At 55.6% G+C, this 22968-nt stretch overlaps 1 protein-coding gene across 5 annotated transcripts in view; it reads left to right on the top strand.

Annotated features, from left to right (window-relative positions):
* Positions 1 to 539: 539 nt before the first annotated feature.
* The window catches only part of TACC2 (transforming acidic coiled-coil containing protein 2), a 56743-nt gene continuing 34314 nt past the window's right edge, over positions 540 to 22968 (top strand). For all 5 annotated transcript variants that reach the window (XM_040991991.1, XM_040991989.1, XM_040991987.1 and 2 more), the window contains exons 1-2: positions 540 to 676; positions 22619 to 22755. In XM_040991991.1, the coding sequence (XP_040847925.1) occupies positions 609 to 676; positions 22619 to 22755 (205 nt within the window). In that variant the 5' untranslated portion in view covers positions 540 to 608. The remainder of the gene's footprint in view (positions 677 to 22618; positions 22756 to 22968) is intronic.

Raw genomic sequence — 22968 nt, 5'->3', positions numbered from 1 at the left:
GGTCTCACGTCTTGGCTTCTGGGTTTCTACTGCAACCTGGTACCTGTTCCCCCAGACAGTCCCCGGCACTGTGCGGGGAGAGACCATTTCCCTCCTTATGGGGTGAGGAGGGGAGGAGGAGCCATGGAGGAGACCTCCACCCTCTGAGACCACCCCCACCACACACACCCTTCCTCCTAGGCCGTCTCCGCGCCCCTGCCCTTGCTCCCGCCCGTTTCCGGAGCTTTGTGGAGGTGCCCGCTTCGGGGCCTGCTGGGTGACGTCATCGTGTCACACACATACAGGAGCCGGGCTGCCGGGGGCTTCGCGGGAGCAGATCCGCTGGCACTGTGCTGCTGCCACCTCTCTGGAGCGCGCACACCCGCCCCGGCTCCTCGGAAGCGCGCGCGGGCGCCTCGGCGTGCACCCTCCCGCGGCGCTCGCCCCTCGGGCCGGGCTCGGGCCGCCGGCCGCCGCTCGCTCCGCCGCAGCCGCCACCACCGCCACCGCCACGGATGCCCGCGGCTGTGCCCCTCTGCAGTGCAGCAGCCCCGGCCAGCGGCCGGCCCGCCGCGGGCTCCCAGCTGGAGGAATCTCGCGGCTAGCCTGCACGCCAGGGCGCAGCGAGGATGGGAGGGTCTCAGTCTCTGCAGCCAGTCCCAGCCAGCGACCTGAACCTGGAGGTTTCCGAGGCCATGTAAGTGCTCCGCCTGGACGCCTATCCGCGCCCTGGAGGAGGAGGCGCGCTTGGGGCTTTGTTAGGGTTTTCTGGGCCTGTGCTGCCTGGAGCCCAGGCCCGCCAGGAGTTCCCAGCACCCTCACCGGGCTTCCTCGGTGGTGGCTGCCCCGCCTCACATCTCATGCCCTGTCTGGGGCGAGCACCTGGCAGCCCCAGGACGCTGCTGGCAGTAGAAATGACCGCCGGATTCCACGTGGGTTGTAGGGCAGTGGGGCACATGGTGTGGAGGGGGTGGCCTGGGCCATTGGCGTCTTGTGTCTGCCCCCCTGCCTGCTGTGGCGATATTTTCTGCTAGGGGACAGCGGGCGGCAGCCACGGCCTCCTCCTAAGAGGAACCCCTGAATGCGGCAGCCCCGGCCCCCCAGACCTGACCGGTGCGTAAAGGGCAGCGCTCCTGTGGCTGGCCGCATGGTTTGGAGCTCACAGCGTGGGGTGGGGGGCATCCAGGCCACTGAGCCTGAGCGTGGTCTGCTGTCCTCCTGGTGCGGTGTGTGTTGGAGGACAAGGCCGCTGCCTATTATTAGTCAAGGCAGCAGGGCAAGCCGGCCATTGGTCGTGGCAATCTGACGATGCGTCCATCCAGGAACCCGATCTTCTGGCTAAATCCCAGAGCCAATGTGACTGGAAGCGGCCGTGGTCCCCAGCGAGTGTTGCTGAGCCCCGCCTTTTCTGTTCCGGTCTCCTCCGGCGCCCCACCCCCCTCCAGGTTGCTTTGGAGGATGGGGGAGGGGGAGGGCTGGCTGCCTAGGTCGGCCTGCTGGCTCACATGTGAGCAGGGCAGGTCCGCGTCCAGAGTGGACCTCCAAGTCCACGCTGAGGTCTGCTCCCCTTTTCCAAAGAGAGAAGAATGAGTGTGTCTGGGGTGGGGGCGTTGAAATATTGCCGGGATTGGTCTGTGTGTTATAGTGGGGTGGGGCCTCCTGGCTGATGTGGTGGGGGGCCTTGGGGAGGCCCCGGCCCCTGCAGGTCATGGATCACAGGCTCTGCCTTTTCCCAGGGAATCTTCCTTGGGAGCAGGTGTGTGTCCATCCATCGCAGTGTTTGTTCCCCCAGCTGAAGAAAGTGTTCAAAGGAAGGAAGCCCTTACATTTGAGGGTTTTTCTTTACAGGTTTTGTGACTGGTACCCTGGACCTGCCCTGTGTCTGATTCGCATGTAGCAGGACTCGGTGTGCAGAATGATGTGTGTGTGTGTGTGTGTGTGTGTGTGTGTGTGTGTGTGTGTGTGTGTGTGTTGCTTTGCGAGCCTCAGGCCTCAGCAGAAAAGATCCACAGGAGCTCATTGTGAACAAGTTTTCAAGTGGAGGACACTTAATTAGCCATTGGCTTGAGCTTGCCTGCTGTCCTGGCTCACGCTGGACAGGGTAGTTTGTCCGTTTGGGAAAACCCACTGCCTGGTCCTCGGAAACCAGGTTCACCAGTCTCGAACAGCCCAGCCCTCCTGTCCAGTGAGCTAATGAGTAGAATTCTGCCGAGTGAGGGAGGCCGAGTTGGGGAAAGTGGACACTAATGAGATGTTAATGAGATGTTGCCTTTCGGGATGCAGTGTCCGGAGGCAGGTCACTGTGCAGGGGCAGTGGTGTTTAACTGCGGCTTGGGGCTGAATAGAGACACTTCGGTGAAGTGCTTATCAAGTAGCTTCTCTTGAGTTGGTCCATGTGCACCAGCCCCAATCTTCTCTTCCATGAACTGCTGCCTCTGCAGGGTCTCTAAATCTCTTTAAAATGGCATCTTTACTCACAGGAAATCCCACCGTCCAGCCCCTAACCTCTGGGTACTGGAGAAAGTGGAGAGCGGAAACGTTTGGGCCGTGCCATTCATCACAGCTTACCTTTGCTCTCTGTACCTGTGCTGGGGATGGCCAGTCTTGCTCTTCCCTCCAGATGTGCTCTCTTCCAGAAGTTGAGAACATGTGTCAGGAGAGTGGCCCTTGTGCCCAGGCGCTAGTCCTTCATGATGGTGTGTGCTGGCCGGCACCGGAGGATGCACACCCGAGTGATACAGGAGAGAGCGGAGGGGGCCGAGGCAGGGACGTGCACAGCCTTGGCAGGGGGATGCTGTCCGGGCCTTGGGCGCTCACCTGCCTGGAGCTGCAGCCCCTGACACCGGGATTCCAGAGCCTGTGTTCCTTGTTCTCCCGTGCCTTTTTAGGAGAGGTTGGCTTAAGTAAAAGGCCCACTGTGTAGGAATGAAACTGCAATGGAGGATTTGAATTTTCCATTTCCACAACTTCCTTCCTTTAGATTTCAGGTGTGAAGGAAGCAGACAGCTTCCTTTTACATGGGAGTGTGGTGAATTGGCAAGGAAGGGATGGGAGGAGCAAGAAGACAAGTGGGAGCAGGGGTGGGACCGATCCCTGGCTACTCCCAGCAAGAGCCACAGGCCAAGCAGCACAGCCTCTGCTTCTCCTCGGGACTTGGACATGTGGACTCCTGGGCCCATTGGACCTACCGGGGCCTCTGGGTCCTATCCCTGGCTTGTAGAGTTGTCTGTGACCTTGGCACAGCAGCGTTTGAGAAGCTCCAAGCCAGTGTGTCTCCTTGCCATCTGGTTCCTTGGAAAACCGTGGCTCTGTAATCATGGTGTGGCAGGCAAAGCCACTCCCCGTGAGGCCAATATCTCGTGTGGGCACTGATTTGTGTCTCAGCCAGTCCGCTTCTAATCCAGCTCCCTGCTAAGGGCAGGAAGAGCAGCAAGGGATGGCTCAAGTAACTGGGCCACTGTGAACCCGTGGATGGAGACCTCCCTCTATATATAATTCCACCTCTCCAAATAATACAGGAAGTCCTCCGGCTGGCCTAGGCCTATCTTCCTGTCTGGGAGGGAAGTCTTGGTGGTCTCAGGTGCCATTTCCAACTAGAAAATGAGCAGCAAGGAGGAGAGCTCGCTTCTTTCTCAGAGGGCATGAGCGGCAGATAGAGAGCCAGGCAGTGCCTGGGTGCCCCACTCACCCATGAGCGCTGCCATTCTTCCCTGCCTTCCATGGTTGCCCTGCTGGCTCCACTTCTGCTCTGTGGAGCAGCGTTAAATACTGCGTGTCCGTGGGGACCCCATTCCAGGAACCTCCCTAGCTCTCTCCAGATCCGCCACCCCAGCCACCCATACCAAGAATGGACACAGTTACTTTGTTGGCAGAACCCTCCCAGGCTAACATAGGTCTTGGCTCCAAAACTCAAGCCACAAATGTGGCAACAGTTCAGCGTGCAGGTGGAGGGTCAGACTGGAGGGGCCCATGGACGGAGACAAGATGAGAGGCAAAGCAGCAGCAGGCTGTGGCGATTGCTGGGGGCCTGGGGAAGGGGTGAGACGACAGCAGCCTGAGTGGATGTTTTATGCCCTGCTGACCACAGAGGACAGGCCACTGGCCGAGAGAGGACCACTCTGGGAGCTACTTTAGGGGAAATTGGAGAGGTTGGGCTGGATTGTGAAAAGCAGGTGGGAAAAGAGGTGGCCGAGAAAGTTGCCAGGACAAGAGAGTGCTTGGGACAGCCTGGAGTGCTCCGGCCACCTGCCGGCCAATCCGTTGCCTGTGTGGTTCCAGGCTCTGTCTTTGCTCCAGCCTGACAGCTGTGGTCAGGGTCTAGTGATTCTGGTCTTGCCCAGCTGCAGGCTGTTTCAGAAGTGAGATGCCACAAAGACTCAGAGGAGGGTATGGCGCCAGACACCTGCGAAAGGAGAGATTTTTCTGCTCTGTACTTGGAAACTGCCAACCTCCATCCCAGTTGCTCAAAGGCCAGGAGGGGCTTCAGGCACACTAGCTGGGACCTCCCTTTGGTCCTTCAAAAAGGGCTGGTTTTTTGAGGCTCCACTTGGCCAAGGCACTGAGCTCAAATGATGCATTCTTGAGGCAGGCTGCAGGCAGCTTCTGAGTTACTGGAAGTAGTTTTCACTTTGGCTGTTATTGTTGGAGAATAGGAGCAGAGTCCCGCCCACCCCAAAGCTGGACAAGCTGCAAAGTTATCTGAAGAATGGACTGGGGACTTGTGCTTCACAGATCCTCACCAAGCTGCGTTGCCCTGTCGTCAGCATTCTCGGAGGTCTCCGGTGCTGCCAATGGCTCGCTGTCTAGTTTAGAGCACTTCTGGCCTTCTAGAATTGTACCTCTGCAGTGAGACTTAACCTGGGGACTCTGTGAGGGGTGCTGAAGACAGGCGCATTCTGAGGCCCTGTGAGGGGAGCTGCCAGTCATCTAAGGGGTGGGCCAGTGCTTCTTACGGGGGCCCTGGGACTCATGTGCTTTGGGGGAGAGGGGTCGAATGTGAACACTGGGGACTCAAATATTGATCAGCTGTGAGCAGGCAGGGGTAATGTCGCAGGGGATTCTGGGTCACTCTCCCATTGGCACTCCCATCTTCATCCCTGTGTTTCTTTCCACTGTCTATGGCCTGTTTCTATGGCTAGATTTTTAGTTGCCTAGGCAACACTTGAACGTGGAATGTGATTGGCTGCTCTTTCCTGATGGATTACTGGAGCCGAGCAGCTCTGAGGGCCAGGGCCGGGTGGGGGGTGGGTGGGTAGGCAAGAGGATGCTGTACCTTTCTGTCCCTTCTCCCGAAAGTGGTTGCTGATGGCTGAGGCTTTTGCACATAGTTGCTCTTGGGCCCACACTTGCCTCTGGTTGGATGAGGTCTTAGGAAGACCACAGAGAGCTGGGGGAGCAGACCTGCTTGCTTCCACACGGCACTGCTGCGGGGCAAGCAGTAGCCGGCGACGCGGGTGCCGTTTCTATTTACAAACTGACTTTAGCAGTTGTATCACAGAGCAGGTGCAGCAAGAACAGGAGCAGAGCTGTAGGTTGCATCTTGAACACCGGGAGCATGCTCTTCCGCTGCAGCCCAGCAGCCTCCGGGCGGCGTGGATTTGCGCGTGTCGCTGTAGACATGTTTCCACTTGTCCTGGGAGACGGGCGAGATTCTGGGATCTGGAAGCTGGAGTGCTCTGCGAGGCCCTGCACCTTGTTTGTGGGCAGAGTCACACGGTCCTTATTTCAGAACTATGGGTTGCACGGCCTTTGTTGGGATAACTGGACAGTGCCGTTACAGGGAAGGCAGCCGTGCACTGCTGGGAGCCTGCTTTCCAGGAAAGCCTCACAGAGACAGATGGGTGCTGCAGATCGCCAGTGTCCCTCCCCTCCTGGCCAGGCCACTGTCTGTTGAGGCAGGCGTCCTCAGACCTTCTGCCAGCAGCCTTCTTTATTCTGCTCTCTCGCTCAGGTGTCTCATCTGAGCTCCGTTTACTTCCTTGCCTCTCACCTGAGCATTGTGCTGGCCCAGTGGCTTATTTCCCATGCACCTTGGGATGCCTCATGCATGTCACCTGGCCAAAACAGACTTCTCCTATCCCTCCTTCTTTCAGAAACCTAACAGACCAGCACACCTGTGGACACACCCAGGCCTGGCCAACTTTCCCAACTCGGCCTCTGGTACTCGAGCCTGAAACTCTAGCCTTGGAGTCTTGTCTGCTCCCTTCCCTTCTCCCTCATCTCCCTTCCCCGACAGCGGTCAAGGCTATGGGCATTTCCTGTTTGACTCCATGGTCTGCTTCCCGTTGGATCTCATCTTAAATCCCAGTCCCCTGCAGGACCTGAGCTGATCTGAAGCCAGGAACCAGGAAGCCAGACACTTCCAGGTCTTCCGTGTGGGTGCGGGGTCCCAAGGCTTTTGCCGTCCTCCATTGCCGTCCCAGGCCATAAGCAGGGAGCCAGAAGGGAAGTGGAGCAGCTGGGATACAAAGCAGTGCACATATGGGATCCCAGTGCATGCTAGCTAGGCTACTGCTCTGGGCCCTGCCCTAAGTCTCTGATGAACAAACTCCTAAGTGTGAAGGAACAAAGACTCAAACCATGGCAGATGTCTTTTTAGGTAATTCATTAAATTGAGGGAAAGAAAGACACACACACACACACACAGAATGCTCACCTGCTGGCTTGGTCTCCAGTGCCCACAGGGGCTGGGGCTGAACAGGGCACAAGCCAGGAGCTGAGACCTCAGTGCGAGTTTTTGCCCATGTGGGTGGCAGGAATCCAGCCACTGAGCCACTCCTTCCTTGTTGCCTTCCAGGGTGCACATGAGGAGGAAGCTGGAATCGGGAGCAGGGCTGGGATGGGAACCCGGACACTCTGATCTGGAATCTGAGTGTCCCAGACAACGGCTTAGCTGCTGTGCTGAACGCCCACCCAGGAGCTGATGCCTCATAGCCACCTCTGCTGGCCACCAAGCCACGTGTAGGGCTCCTTCAGCCGGCTGGATCCTGTGTGCTGGGGTTCGTGCCCCTCCCCCAGGGACCTGACCTGGCACCCTGCAACGGGGGGGGGGCACCCCAGGTGCCTGCTCGTGCCCCTGCCTTCACTGAGGGCTCAGGAGGGAAGGCAGCGTGGTGACAACCGGGAGCAGGTCCCCCTTTTTCACTGCTGCCCTGCTCTGTGCTCTGTTCCCCCTCTCCGGCTATTCTGCTGCTTCTCACACTTCTGTTCTTTCCCAGACCTGTTCTTAACTCCATTCCATTGCTTCCATGGCTCTTCCAGTCCGTTCCTGCCCTCCTCGCCAGGTGCCTGAGGAAGCCACTCACCGAGTAGACCAGGTGTCTGCCTCCAGCATTGGAGGGCTAGGCAGGAGTCCAGGGTAGGCTTTGTCTCTGCCTCCTCAGTCCCTCAAAGGAGAGTGGCTCCAGGGATGGGCAGGTGGACTTCTGCACCAGACCTGCAGGTTTGGCACCTGCCAGTCCCGCTCTCTTCAAGGCATATTGCCACTGAGTTTGCTGCTTTCATCTTTGCCTCTGCTTTCTCCTGAGATGGGATTGGATGTGGCCGCTGGCTCTGGGAGGGGCAGGGGGCTGAAGGTGGCCATGGGGAGCTGTCCCTCTGCCCAGAGCTTGCTCAGCCCTGCTCAGGGCTTTCCTTTTTCCCATTTTTCAGAATGACTCAGGAGGTCAATGGAATCTTGTCCAGTTAGCTTCCAGTTTGCCGTACAAACCTAGCAGGGCCAGTCCGTGTCAGAGCTTTGTCACAGAGCAAGGGGCTTTGTTGACTTGCTCTCTCTTCAAGGAAATGCTGGGCCTGTTTGCCACAGTTCCCACATGGAGAGCAGGGACCCAGCACCTCAGCTTCCAGCAGTGCACATGAGCAGAGGGCTGGAGCAGAAGCAGGATCAGAGCTTGAACTGTGTGCTCAGATACGGGGCGCAAGCATCCCAAGAAGCATTTTTTTTTCTAAGATGCATTCATTTTTATGGGAAAGGCAGATTTACGGAGAGAAGAGACAGAGCTCTTTCATCTGCTGGTTGCTTTCCCAGATGGCCACAATGGCCAGAACTGAGCCAATCCAAAGCTGGCAGCCAGGAGCTTCTGGTTCTCCCGCACGGATACAGGGTCCCAAGGCTTTAGGCCATCCTCCACTGCTTTCCCAGGCCAAAGGCAGGGAGCTGGATGGGAAGTGAAACAGCTGGGACATGAGCTGGCACCTGTATGGGAAGTGGAGTATTAGCCAATTGAGCCATTGTGCTGGGTGCCTGAGCAGCATCTTAAGTGTTGCACTAACACCCGTGGCCCTTAGCTCGTGTCGTTGCCCTGATGCACCTTTTCCTCCCGGGCTTCTTTCAGATCTTGAGGGACACCCGAGAGGTCAGTGCTGAGGGAAGCGGTGTGTCCTCTGTTGATCCTCAAAGGCCCTGGGCTGAAGCTGACATCTCCCAAGGCCCCACAAGCCCAGAGGTGTTTGACCACACTGCTGGCCTTGCATGATTGGACACCTGCTGAGCCCACTCTGCCCCTTGCCCCCACCAGATGCAGAGGCTCACACTTGAACTAGAATGCCGGGTGTAGCAGGTTGCCCATGTCATCCAAGTGGATGCTTGATGTTCAGAAACCACGCAGGCTGCTCTTTGTCCACTGCTGGGGAGGAGAGCCGGCAGGGGGAGCGCGCCTGCCGAGAGCTGCCAGCCTGCTTGCTGCAGCCTGCTGGCGAGGGGCTGTGCCTCCTGCAGCCTGCCATGCCTGCACCGCCTTTAATGCCAGCAGATCCTGGCCCCTCAGAAGCCACCAGATCTGAGACTCAGCCTGTGGGAGCTGCTCCTGCCGTCCATCACACCGTGGCGGGAACTGCTAATGGCTTATAGTCCTCCATTAAAGGGAGGCGCCAGAATGGTCTGGGAGGACCAAGGTGGGTGAGGCTGGCTCTACTTCAGAGAAATCCTCTGCACTGTTTGTGGCCCAGAGAACAGATGCCAGCACTCAACTAAGCACTCAACAGCTCAACTAAGGAGCAAGTGTGCCTTGAGAAATGTTTCTTTGCATATCCCATGGTATGAGTAGCAAAAGCAGACGTCATTAGCCCCGCTGAGCAATATACTGTGGCAGTGAGAGCCATGACAGGGTGCGTGAGATGAGTATACCAGGGGCAGGAGGCATTTGTGGGGTTCTGGGAAAGCATTCTCACGTGGAAGGAGCGGGCATGGGAGGTGGGGGCAGAGGCAGGCAGCTGAGCACGGTCTGGGGAGCCATGAGATGCCTGTGTCCATTTGTAGACCACAGTGCTGGCCATGTGTGGAGATGGGCAGTTTTGAAGTGAGTGGCTTCCTAAGTAGCAGGACATTGGACCCAGGCTGTGGGGTGGGGTCTAGGAATCAGGCAAAGGACATGACTGGGGCGGTGTGAGGCAGAGCAGTGTCAAGGGGCCCTTCCAGAAGCACCATAGCCCCTGGGGAGAACGAAGACACCCCACATTCCCAAACCTTGAGCCCCAACATGAAGTGGGCATCCAGTGTCAGGAGGGCAGCATGCAGAGATCTGAGGTGCACGGTGATGTGGTGGCTGAGCACTCCTCTGCCCCTGCCCCCGTCATCTGTCAGTCCAGCCAGGTGGCGGTACCAGGCGGACAACGAGCAGCACAGGCACCCCTTCCCGCCCCGCGCCCCCATCATCTGTCCAGCCAGGTGGCAGTACCAGATAGACGGTGAGCAGCACAGCTGTGCTTGTCACGGTTCTGCACGCTGGCCGTGGTGAGGTTGAGACAGATGCAGGGTCTGGTGAGGACCCACTTCTGGCTCATTAATAATACATGGTGGTGAGAGTGAGGGGGTCTCCAAGGGTCCTTATTTATACGGATGAGGGCAATCACTATAGCAAGCGGGGTCGGGGGGTTGTATCCTAGGGTTGCCCAGTGTGCCCCCTCCTGTTTGTTCCCCTCTCATTCTGACTCTAGCCCTGGGTGTCTAAGGTGAGAATGAGTGACTTGGGAAGCCCCAGTGTCCGTGACAATTTCTTGGTTTTAATTACTTTCACATTCTTTGGCAGAAGTGCTTCAAAAGGTCCTTACTTACAGTACAGATCCTACAAGGGCCTTGGGGGTCACTGTCACCCATCACCACTATGTCTGTTTTGTAGGAGTGTGATGCAGAAATGTCAGGAGGTGAAGCCTTCCCTTCTGAGCTTCAGGCAGCATTTGGCAGCGTCCCTTTCACCCAGTCGGGAGCACTGCAAGAGGGGGTCCTGGATTTTTAATTAAACAAAAATTCTGATGCTCCACCCATCAGTACATCCTGGGATGAATTAAGAAATAGATAAAACCCTTTTGATTTAATTCAATGACACTCAAGTTTCAGCTGAAATCAGAGCCGGGACGTTTTTAAGCTGTAGTGATGTTGAGCAATTTGAAAAAGCAATGTGTGTCTCATCATTAAAAATAAGAGGGAAAGCTGGGGTGCTTGGGAATCCAAGGGCTTGGCGGCGTACTGGGGACAGATGGTGGGGCAGCCACAGTCACTTTTAAACCTTTTTCTGTTTCTTTTATCATGTCATGGAGTGGTTTGTTGGCAAGAAGGTCAGCTCTGAGAGACTATTTTCCCTCAATTGGGTTATTGCCACAAAGCCCTTAACCTTGAGACTATAATGTTTGATGTTGGAAATCTATCCGGCCGTTGGAGCTGTTGTGTGGTGTGGCAGTCTGGAGTTATCAGTCTTGTCATATTTAAAACCGCTGATTATGTGCCTGATATTTTTGTCACTTAAATCAACTGGTCTAGAAGAGTTGTAGGACCTCTAGGCAGGTCAAGAAAAGCTATTTTCTTCCTTCTATCAGTTACAGCCCAAGTACAAATAGATGGTTATTTTTAGCAGTGCGTGCTGTCTGTTATGAGACTGAAGAGCTGATTTCAGAGACTTTGAGACGAGGAGAGTGGTTGATAGGGCCTGGTGGGGAGCAGGGCTTTGGTGAGGTGGAAGGATCCCCTTTGGATGTGAGGCAGTGCCCTGGACATTGCACAGTAACCCAGGGAGATGGTTTTGAGTGTTTGCAACACACTCAGTCGAGGTCTGAGTGAGAGATGCCAGTTCTCCTCCTTGTACCGTGTTATTGAAGAGCCACACCCGTGGTTAGGGATGTCACTGTCTTCCAACTGTACGTGTTTACACAGGCTTAGTTTAGCCAAGAGCACCCCAAAACCTCTGTGTCCTCCGTGATACCTGTCAGTCACTTAGCCTCCCGTTTAGCTCTCACGTGTCCACCCATCGCCACCCCAGCATGGGGCTCTGTCTGCTGGGCTCAGGGAGGGTCCACTCTTGCCCTTGGCTGTTTATAGAGCAGCTGGGGTTGCCTTCCAGCATCCTCACAGGTCCTAAGGAAGCCATGATAGTTGTCACTGTTGCTCCCATCCTGGGGACTCCCGCAGGCCTTGTCCTTGCAGGAGGCCCACTTACTGTACCCCATCTGTGCACCTGACCTGCCTTCCAGCCCAGGGTTCTTCTGTGCTTTTCTCTACCTGGAACCTTCTTTCCCATGGCCCTGACATGGCCTCTTCCTTACTGTGCATCCTAGCTGTGGGGAGAGAGAGAATGCTCAGCACGTCCAGACACATGCATTCCACAGTCAGACCACAGATGCTGTGATTTGCACCATGGCTGGAGGTCAGAGTCCAGGGGTCCAGTTGCGGGGGTCCTCAAGAAAACCTCATCGAGGTGATCCCAGACCTGACTCCTTTGTACACCAGCCAGTGTGGAGTCCGGCTCAAACCGACAACCCACTCAGTCTACACACACTGGTAGTTGCAGTTGTTGGATCAGTTCTGTCTTCAGCCCCATCTCTTAGGCAAACCAATGGATGCTGCATCCCAGCCCAACCCCGCCCACCACACTCTCCGCCCTCACACACACCAGTGGGAGTTGCAGCCTAATCGGAGCGACTGCCTGCAGTTTCTCTCCCAGTGCCTGAGAATTAATTCACTACATACTCAAGGGAAATGTATTGCTCACTTGTACAATTCCTCGCCTACATTTTAGTCGCGTGTGTGTGTCGGGTGTGCAGGAAGAGCAGAAAAATCTCATTTCTTAGAAAGGTTTATTTGTTTCTTTGAAATGCAGAGTTACAGAGGGAGAAAGACCGAGAAATACTGACCTTCCATTCATCAGTGAACTTCCCAAAGATGACAATGGCTGGCCAAAGCCAGGAGCCTGGAACGCTTATCCAGATCTCCCATGTATGTAGGCCAGTGTCTGCTGCTACTTTATCAGGGAACTGGATTGGAAAGGCACAGCCAGGACTGGAGCCAGTGGTCTGCTATAGGATGCTGGCTTCACAGGCTGTGGCTTAATCCACTGCACCCCAGTGTCAGCCCCCAAATCCCATTCTTGTCTGCCTGAGAGCCCGTGCTCTGTGCTGTCTGCTGACTCAGGGGCCTCACAGAAGTAAGCATCCTGCAGGCTGAGCGTTGCTCCTACTGTGTGAGGGTGAGGGGTGTGCTGAGCACTGTGTAGCCTAGAGCAAGTGGGTGCAGGTGGTCCCTGACTTCCGGTGCTTCCATTAGGGTGTTTTGACTGCATCTGGCTACCGGAATTCCTGTTTGACAGAGCCTGTCCTTGGAATGTGGCATGTGTATCCTTTCCCAGTGAGTGTTGAGCAGCCTGATTCTCTGCCACGACGAGCACAGCCGGCTGTCCACACCAGGGTCGCAGAAACAGCTCCAAGTGCCACTGTGTGCAGTGAGGCTGAGCTGGGTGTGCATTTCCAACTTAGCATGTGTGTCATCTGTGTGTAGCCGTGGTGCGGGAGAGGAACAGTGTCCCTGCTGAGTGCCAGGTCTCTCTCCCAAGGGCCCTTGGGGCAGGTGCCATCCCCTGCCTATTACTGCCACTGTGCAGATAAGACTGAGGCCTGGGGCATGAAGAAACCCACCCAGAGATATGCCCTGCATAAAGGACAGAGCCCGACTCTGGAGCTACACCTGCCCCTGTCTGGTTTTGTGGTGATGGATGGTGCACTGTTTTCTTCCATGAGGTGTCAGGGAAGTCTTAGAATTAGCATATCCTACTGAAGGCAGTGCCTCCATGTGGATCTGTTCATGAACTACCGTAAGTGGGTCAAAGACAGAGTTATCATTGCTGCCTTTGGGGGAGAGAACGGGGGAATGGGCAGCGCAGGAGGCAAGGCCGTGGTCTTCCTCCGAGGCACAGAGCAGCATTGCCGCCCAGCTGTCCTCTGCCGCTGCCCTGTGAAGATGCTGTGGGGGGAAGGACACAGGTCACAGGGTCCTGCTGGCTGTGCAAGGCAGGGTCAGCAGGCTCTAGATGCGAGTCGACTTAAACTTGCTTAGCTGCAGACATGGCACAGAGGTGTGCTTGTCCCCAGCCACATCTGGGCTTGCACTCTTTATTTCCATGTGCGAGATCTGCATTGAGACTCACTGGGGGACAGTGGCCCACAGGTCTCCCTTTGCTCAGCAGGGCTGGAGTGTTTCCTTAGGACCCTGAGAGTTGCCAGTTTTCAGGTAAGCGCAAGGAAACCAAGTCCTTTCTGGACACAGCTGCGAAGTTTCCACAGCTGCGAACTTACTCAAGTCCGGGCTGTCCCCAGCAGCGAGCTGGCATCCCTGGTGACTGGCCACACCCAGAGGGCTTGAGAGGTAGCCAGCTACTCACTGCGGAGGCAATGCCTTCTCAGTGTAGCTCAGTCTGTGTTGGTGCATGTTAGAAAGAGGTGAATTGAAGGCTGCTGTTGTCCCCTGTTCTGAGACAATAACGCCATCTTTCCCCCCATTCCCGTGAGTCACAGTAATTTGCAAGGCTTTGAAGCCCACTGTGAAGGCAAAATTATGAATAATAAAGCCAATGCACACGAGCCTTGATTATTGATGGCAAGTGCAGGCTCCCTGTCAGGTAGGCAGTCCCAAATGTGCTTGCTTGCCTTTCTGCCGGGGGCAGGGAGAAACTGGGAGGGGAGAGAAAAGTGTGGGGGTGGGCATGGGGGCAAAGACTCAGTAGACAGGGACACAGGGATGGACACACAGATGGCGACATGTAGGCCAGGGCGTCTTGGATATAAAGGGCTCTGGAGCTGGGGTACTGGGGCCAGGACAACACCTGCAGAGCCAGAACTCTATGGCCTTGGCTTTGGAAGACCCTGCCCTGAGCCGAGTCATCCACTGGCTCTCTCTGTGACCCGGGATGGGCTCCTGCTTTGGCCAGGCATGAACCAGCAAGAGCAACCACACTTGGGGCCATGCCGACTTTACTCCAAGGTCGCTGGGCTGCTCCAGGAAATCCGAGCGGCCCGCATGACACTCCCTGGAGGTTTAGTAGCCACAAGCCGTTGTGGCTGGGACAGCATCATGTGTGCCTATGAGAGAGCGGAAGAATGGGCCAAAAGTAAGGGTCTAGTGGGTGAGGATGAAGTGGAAGGAGATGCAGGCTGGCCAGCCGTCCCCAGCTGCCCCCACTGGCAGTCTTTTATCCATCCTTTCTCAGGACTGGAGATGGTCTCCCCTGGTGTTCACATGGGTGAGGGCAAGACACCTGTTCTTGTGTTGTCCCTGCCCCTGGGAGATGCTGAGGCTGAATCTTCCAGGTTCTCATTCCTGGGACTTTGTGAGCTGCTTGCTTTATCTGCCCACGCGTCTACACCTCAGATCATGGGCCCTCGTGTTGTGAAGATATAACAGGAGAATGGCTGGGGAAACTTTGAAGAACTGTGGGACTGGTCTCATTCCTGACTGCATACCCATCCTGGTACCAGCTCCATCTTGGTACCCTGGTGCCTGCCTGAGAAGACACAGGACCCTGGGTGGGGGCAGACCACAAGCCATGGCTACAGACCCGAGCGCTGCTTGCTGTTCCTGGGCGTGTCTGCCTGGACTGACAGAGGTGGAGCTCATCTCTGCCGCTCTCATTTCTGTTGTCTCTGACATAATCCAGCTAAGCCTGTCCAGGGGTTCTCCTGCACTGTGTCCAGGTTGGGAGATTTGAAAGAATGGAATGAGGCTGGTCTTACCTCCTTGGGAATCTTTGGCCTCCCTGTTGCCATGGCAACCTGAACCTGTGTTTGAAGCTTTTTCTGCATTATAATCCACACGTGGCCTCCTTGTTGATTTCTACTAGATTTTTGAACATCCCATTATGCTTGGGTTTCAAAGTCTCTTGGCCTACAAAGAAGTTTATCTTTTCCTTCCATTTTCCATGAACTTTTGAATGACCCTGGTGTGTATAATTATGCTGTGTTTGTGTTTCTGTATAACTGTTTGTCTCCAACATGAGCTTGTTCCTGAATTTGCTGGTGTTGTCTCGTCATTTAAGGTGGAAGCTCCCCTCCACCTATCCTTGTTAACAGCCCAGGGGAGTCTGTTGCTTGCCAGGAGCTCGGGGAGACCCGAGCCATTGGCCACATGTTGCTGCTCTGAGTTCTCACATGCTCACATTGTTTGCTTGTCTCATGTACTCTTTACAGATGTTATCCTGCCCGTACCCCAGCCATCATGTCTCATTTCATCTGGGTTCAGAAACTAGACACCGAGTCTTTTAGACTGGTTGATGAGTCCAGGAGAGACCAGAAGCCATCTTTGTTGAGTGCAAGCCCAGGCCACCTGACCTGGTTGAATAGAGGGTGTTTTCTGAGATCCTGGCGGAGGGAGAGACACTGCTTCTATGACACTGCTCTAGGGAAAATGGAAGGATGTTTAGTCACCACACACCAGAAGCCGCTGCGTGTTGTCCTGAGTTCAGTGCAAGCTAGACGGAAGCAGGGCATGTCGCTGCTCAAAGGCAAGGAAGTCAGAGGGCACCAAGCCTTCTCCACTAGGCCTGCATAAGGAAGTCAGAGGGCACCAAGCCTTCTCTGCTAGGCCTGCATAAGGAAGTCAGAGGGCGCTGAGCCTTCCCTGCTAGGCCTGCATAAGGAAGTCATAGGGCACCAAGCCTTCGCTGCTAGGCCTGCATAAGGAAGTCAGGCTTGTTGCCAGGAAAGCAGGACAGGATTTAGTAGCATGTCACAGATTCGGGGACCAGGAAACTGCCTTGGTCACACCTTGTACTTTCATGGGGTTCCAGCTGCTGACTGACACTTGCTTGTCTCCTGCAAGGTGCTTGCCATCATCACACATCAGCCAAGTTCTAGACTAAGCATGTGCCCAGGGTGTGCTTTGGTGGGCACACACTCCCACATGACCTGTGCAGCATTGAGCCACCCCCTTCTAGACACACTGCCTTGTCCCTGGAGAAGTAAAGGGCTGTGTGCACCCCTGCAGAAGGGTGAGGTTCAGCTCGGAGGACTGCGGCACCCCTCAGTCACAGCACGTGTCCCAGCAGGGCAGCTGCCACTCCATGGGCTTTCCATATTACTGGCTGTACCAACTTGGGAACTTTGAGCAAATGAGCTAGAAGCCCTGGTGGCCTGTGAGCTGGAGGATTCAAGGCATCTTTAAGGCTCTCCAGGATCATCCCGAAAGAAACCAGGGGGTGGAAACCTTGTTTGTGCCAAGGTCCGTTTATTTATAGCATCACTTGCAGGCCATGCACAGTGATCAAATTACAAAGTAACTTGCTATCAATTGAATTTTGAGTCCCACTTGCAGTTGTCTTGGCAAGGCCACATCAAGAGCTTTAGCTGGGTGCTTTGCAAACCTGCAGGCTGGACAGTGCTGCCCCTCTCTGTGGGGTAAAGAGTCAGGTAGAGAAGCTGTGGCTCTTAGCTGAGAGAGCCTCTTGTGCATTGCGATGAGCAGGGGGCTGCCTTTGTCTAATCTTTTTTTCCCCTCAAAGGCACAGAGACCCTCTGTCTTTGGGGCTCTCCGTGATGGGACCGCTGTGCTGGTCCAGCCTGAATCCCACTCGTGTTAACTCTGAGTGTGCCGCCTCTATGGTCTCGTGGCAGTTTCTGCCTTTGGCAGCCAGTTCTTCCTGAACACCAGCAGCTCATCATCTTCATCATTCAGTTTTTGTTTTTGCCATTTGAGGGGTAGAGACAGAACATTCCATCTGCTCGTTCACTTGCCCTGTGCCTGCGAAGGCCAGAGCTGTGCCGTGAGCTGGGAATGTATTCCTGGGCTCTCGGGTAGGGGGAGCGACCCAATAGCCTAAGCCATCACTGCCGCTCCCAGGGTCTGCAGGAACAGGAAGCTGGAGTTGGGGGAGCCAAGTGCAAGGCAAGAGCCTGGCACTGTGACATGGGACGCAGGTGTCCTAGCCAGCATCTTAACCGCCAGGCTCAGCCCCCACATTTCTAATTTCAAGGGCAGAATCAGAGCTGCAGACCTGAGGAAGGGGCACTGTACTCACCTCCAGTAATTCCAGGACCTGGAGGTGGAGTGACTTGTGCTGTCCGTGCTTGCTGGATGAGGGCCGGGCTGGGCTGTGGTGTTTCTGTGCTGCTACTGGCACCTGTCTTCCGTTCTACCTCTGCCTGCCTTCTGAAACAGTCTTTTTTCTACATTCCATTGGGCTTGCTCACAAAGGTTGTCTACACTCTGCCAGGGCTTCTAACCCCTGATGGGCCAATTGTGTGTCCCCAGCTAAGGATGGAAGTGCCTACTTCTGACCTTTTCAACCTCTGCAAGCCTTTCAATCAATCCCACTTTTCTTTAGTAACCCAGGGCCCATGCCTGTGTCTTGCAACCCTGCTCACTCATTAGCTGACTCTCACTGTTTCTGTATGGACCCATCTATGTGTGTTCCCCCTTGGCCAGGCTGAGATGGTCATGGCCCATGGCCCCTTTTAAGCCCTGTTGACACCTGAGCGTTGACACCTGAGCGTGGCCTCTGAGTGACGATTACTTGAACCCAAGTCACTAACTAGACGGGTTCCACCTGGTGGGATCGTGGGATAACTGTGCTGTCTCTGCTATGGTTTTGTTGATTCTCCTGTAGGAGTTACTGGCCTGGAAGATTCTAGCAGCCTGACTTCCCAGAACTAGCCCTGTGTATGATACAGCACTTGGCCAGGTACACTTGGTTGAGTTGAACTTGAGTTCCTCCCAGACCTGGTTATTGAGGAGGGGATCACAGAGAAGGCACCTCTCCTGTGTCCAGGATGGGCACATCACAGGGAAGACCCTTTGCAGTTAGCATGCAGAGTGAGCAGTGTGGGCACATCGCTGTTGGCGGGAAGAAGAGGTGTGTATGTGTGTGTGTGTGTGTTGGATGGGCACGTCGCTGTCGGGGGGGGGAAGAGGTGTGTGTGTGTGTGTGTGTGTGTGTTGGATGGGCACGTTGCTGTCGGCGGGGGAAAGAGGAGTGTGTGTGTTGGAATAGGGTTGGATAGCTTTTCTAAGGCCATCTAAAGTCGTCATTCAGCAGAATGCTTCGATGAATGCAATCTGCCACATGGCAGTTTCAGAACTGCTCACTCAGCCCCCCCTCCACCAGGCTCACACAGATGCCTGGATGAACCCAGCAGCCTGGGTCTACCTGAAGCTCAGCTTCCTTTCTGGGTGGGCTGCTTCTCTATCCAGAGGTGGCAGGTGGTCATCTGGCCTGGGTATTGCTGGCTGTTCCTGGTGCAGGGCTTTGAGGGCGCTGTGGCCTCCCCCTGAGCCTGCTCCTCAGGGAGGAAGGGGCATGCCTGTGGGACCCTGGGCAGTGCCTGTAAGTGCCGCTCAGGCTGTGGCCTCTGCAGGGAGCTGGAGTAGAGGTAGTGTGTGCTGGCGGCTGGGGAGCGGCCCCCACCTCCATTGCTGGCACGGCCTTTCTCTCTCCTGGCCCTCTCACTCTGAGAAGGTGGTCTCAGGAAACTCCCTCCAGTCTTCAGCGACTTTTCTGTAGGGGACTTGCAAGTGGAGTCCTGAGGCATTGCTCCTGAGTGGGTTCCTTAGCAGCGCTTGCGAAGGAACTTGTTCTTGATGGCAGGTGACTTTAGATTGCTAGGGTGGCACTGCATTTGCAGCAGAGGCTCCTCTCAGAGCAGTGCTTAATGAAGGCAGGCCCAGCCAATGCAATTTCTGGTTGGGTGTTTTTTTTCCCCTGGTATTTTCTTGGGTTTCAAAGAATCCACAGAGCCCGCAAGTCCCGCAGAGCGCAGGCCACAGCCCTCTGCTTCCGACCGCATTGAACTCAGCCCTCCCCAGGTGATGTGCTGTGTCGATGCCAGGCCCGGAACACACTTGGCAGGCCATGTCTGACCTGCGCACACACACACAGCAGGGACCGTGGCAGGCAGTCTGGTGGCAGTCAGGGCTGCTGCTCACCATTCTCCCTTCTGTCTGGATGTGCCACCCTCTGCAGTTGCGGTGGCCACCCGCGTATGCTCCTGATGGATTGATTTGGCTTGTGTGGTTACGTAATTCTCCTGCCCCCACCCTGCCTTAGTGACGATTACAAGGCACGCTGTTAAAAAGTGGAGACTGTTTGCAGTCAAGCATCAGCGTGTTTTGTGACATGCCCAAGAAGCAGGTCAAGTGCTGCGGTTGGCTTACCGAAGCCCAGTGTCCATTTTCAAGTTCATCCAAGTAGCCTCATTGCTCTCCGTGGTAGACTGTCAGATGAGAATGATTTATAAGCTGAGTTTGCCGAAAGCCTTCAGAAGCCACAGATTTGAGAGGCAGACAGCTCTGGATCAGAGCCCTGGCTCCCGTCACTTACCAGCAACACGGCCTGGCCCAGTCATCGGCATCTCCAGGCTGTGGTCATCTCTAGGATGGGACATTTCTGAAGAACGTGGGTTAGTGTGTCGATGAATCTAAAGCCTGTCGCGTAACAAAATGCACTGCAAATGGTGGTTATTAGGCTTTTCACGCCAGGAACTTCCCATCTGTGAAATAAAGAAATTTGGAAACCACATTTACACATGGAAATATATTTTATTATTATTTCTGCGTATTTGCTTATGCAGTGAACATGGCATATGTACATCCTGGGTAAATACGTTGTTCTATGACTTAGATATTTTAACATTTCACAGTAACAGTGTCTTTCTTGTATCTATTTGTGCCAAACTAAATGAGCTTTGTTTTCTTTCATTTTAAAGTGTCTGTGGAGCCTTAGCAGAATAATTTCTTGCATTTTAGCTTCTTGTAGCAGAGAACCAGAAATCAGGCAGCTGAGGGGACTGTGTCTTCACACACTGGCCTCCACCGTGTGGCTGTTTGGTATGCAGACTCTGTGGGTGGACTGCCCAAATCCTTGCTCGTAGAAGAGATTTCGAGCCCAGAGAAACTGAATGGGGAAAATAGAGCTAATTAAAAAAGCTGCCATCCGCCTCCTCTAATTAACTGGCTGGCTGTTCCCTGGTGAAGGTGCAGGACTAGGAACAGGAGGCAGGCAGCTCCGGAAGTGCATGCTGTTCGAGTGTTTTGACGCAGCAATAGCTCATAGTGAAAACAGGCAGGAAGCACAAAGGGTTTGGTGTGCCCGACCCCGGCCCTCCCCTTCACTGCCTCCCACGCAGGGCAGGGGTAAAGTGGTGGCCCCTCGGAGCAGGTGTGCAGGCTGGCCAGCTGGAGCTCCTAGACCTCATTGGAATTCCACGGCGAGAGCCTAGCCGTGGCCGGCCCTCCCCAAGCGCCTGCCTGTGCTGCTGAGAAAGCACGGGGCCCTTTGTGCTCCGGAGTTGCGCGCTGCCAGCGCCCAGGCACGCCGATGCCAGGGACCGAGCCCTCCGCCTCTCTCTGCATCTGGGTTTGAGCCTTGGGATTGAGACACTCACAGTGTCTGTGGCCGCGCAGGGCGTTAGATCTCAACAAGGGAGGTGGACGTGGGTTTGGGGGAGGGGGTGGGCAGAGGCTGTTCTTGAGCGGAGATGGCATTTGGCACCTGGCAGATGTGGTCCCCCGTGGAGTGGGCACGATGGGTGTGGACGGCGGTGACCAGCAGTGAGGAGCCCAGGCTGCTGGTCCTTCAAGGATGCTCCGAAAAGAGGCAAGTTGGCTCAGCGTGTCGTGTTAGTGTGGCCTCTGCTGCATGTGTTGCTGGGGGCTGGGGTGAGGCAGCGGGCTCCCAGACTATGCCCAGAGTCCCACCCCTCTGCCCCAGAGGATGAAACTCTTCTTTACTATCCAGTTGTATGACTTGCCTGTGTCTTTCATGCCGAGAGACTGTGAAACTGCAGGTCCCCAGTTCGGTTGTTGTCCAGGTATGGGTCTTGCAGTCTCCTTACGGAGAGAAGCTAAGCACGTTAACAGTAAGGGATGTTGTAAAGGAAGATAAAGTCCCTCCCGCTGTGTTTGCGTGAATCAAGTACTGTGTCTCGAAACTTGCCAGTGTGCCGTTCGTTGGAGCCCATCCGAAGCAGCTCTGATGGTGGCGTTTGTCTCTGTTCCCCAGAGCTGCTGGGAGGAGCCCAGGCTCTGGGAGGAGGTTGGTGTTTGGCACTAGTAAAGTTGGTTACAGAGAAACTAATCATAAAAGCAGCGTCCTTGGGGCTCTCGTGGGAGCAGCTCCTGCTCTGGCTCCAGCACAGAGCTGAGAGGTCGCTGTGGTTCTCGCTGCTCCCTGCTGGTCACTGGCTGAGGGTCTGTAGAAGAACATGGGGTCACTGGGCCCTCATGCCTGTGGGAGCTCTCTGTGTGGGCAGCTTGCAGTGCTGGATCTGCAGGGTCTCCATCTGAGTAGGGGCTTAAAGGGATCATCTGTGCCCATCAGGGAGCCCAGGCAGCTGGGTTAGGGAGGTAGCTGGTGTGGGGCGTCTTTAACCCAGGCAAGGCGTTCCTTTGGGGAGCTGCTTCCCTTTGGTAATGGGCAAAGCAGTTTCTCCTCCATCCCCTTCCCCTCTCCCTCGTCGAATTTCTTTACTTATTTGAAAGGCAAGGTGAGACAGAGAGCAAGACGATGAGAAAATGAGGTCTTCCATCTGCAAGTTCACTTCCTAGTCGGGAACTCCACTGTGATCTTGCTCATGGCTGGCAGAGGCTCAAGCCCTTGGCCCACCTGGCGCTGCCTTGCTAGGTGCCTTAGCAGGGTGCAGAAGGATGGCAGCCAGGACTTGAACTGGCACTGGTTTATGGGGGATGCCAGCATCACAGACAGCATCTCAGCCCACAGAGCTTCTCTGGGGGGATTCTCGCTTGGTGCTGTTCTCTGCGTGGGGCAGCTGCCTGGAGGGCAGGCTTCGCTGCTAACCCCACTGGTAGGGTCGGGGGTCACTGGCTGTGCTTTCTGGCTTGCTCTCCGGCTTCCATTCATTCATTCACTCTTTCACTGAGCTGCTGTTCATTCATTGCCTCCTCTTCTAGGGTTGGGGACTTAGGATAAACAAGGCTGGCTACTCTCGTGGGGGAGGCCACACCAGGAGTACATGCGCATTAATCTGTGTTTGCATCAGAAGCGCCAGGAAAACAGGTGCTTGGAGAGTTGGGTTCCTGAGGTGGGTGGGGGGTCCTGGAGGTGGGTGGGACTGCAGCAGGAAACGAACAGATGCCTCTGTAGCACTGGGAATCACCAACCATCATTTGCCAGGGTTCATCAGGAGCCTGCTGTGTGCGTTGCCACGAAGGGACAGGTAGGTGTTGCAAGCAGAGCTGAGTTCAGAGCGCCTCTCCTTCGCGGACCTTCAAAGCTGGTGGCAAGGTTGGCTTGGGAGTGAGTCCTCATGTCTGTTGCCGAGGAGCGGAGTTGGGTGGTGCTTTGGACGCACCGCCCTGCGGTCCGAAGGCCACCAGTGTCATGGCAGAAGCAGCTCTGGCATCCCTCTAACCCCCGTGTCTCCTTCTCGCCCTCAGGAGTTCTGACTCGGAAGAGGCATTTGAGACTCCGGAGTCGACGACCCCTGTCAAAGCTCCCCCAGCCCCACCCCCACCGCCCCCGGAAGTCATCCCTGAACCTGAGATCAGCATACCGCCACCCCCAGAAGAACCAGGTAATGAAGGCCCAGGAGCGCCCGGGATCCCTGCAGCGGGGCCTAGCTGGCATCCACCTTGGGGTACCTGAGAGACTGCTGGCTGCGTCTCCAATCTGTGGCTGCCCCAGGTCTCCTTGGCGGTGGGTGGTGGTTTACATGAGGTGTGTGGGACTGCAGATAAGCGAAGGTGGTGGGCTGTGCTGGACTTGCTTTACAGGTGTTGGGGTGGGG

Source organism: Ochotona curzoniae, unplaced genomic scaffold (genome assembly GCF_017591425.1).
Source record: "Ochotona curzoniae isolate NIBS_2020 unplaced genomic scaffold, NIBS_Ocur_1.0 contig_66, whole genome shotgun sequence".
NCBI classification, from domain to species: domain Eukaryota; kingdom Metazoa; phylum Chordata; class Mammalia; order Lagomorpha; family Ochotonidae; genus Ochotona; species Ochotona curzoniae.
Note: the sequence above shows the minus strand (reverse complement) of the source record. Positions and strands in the feature narration are given on the sequence as shown.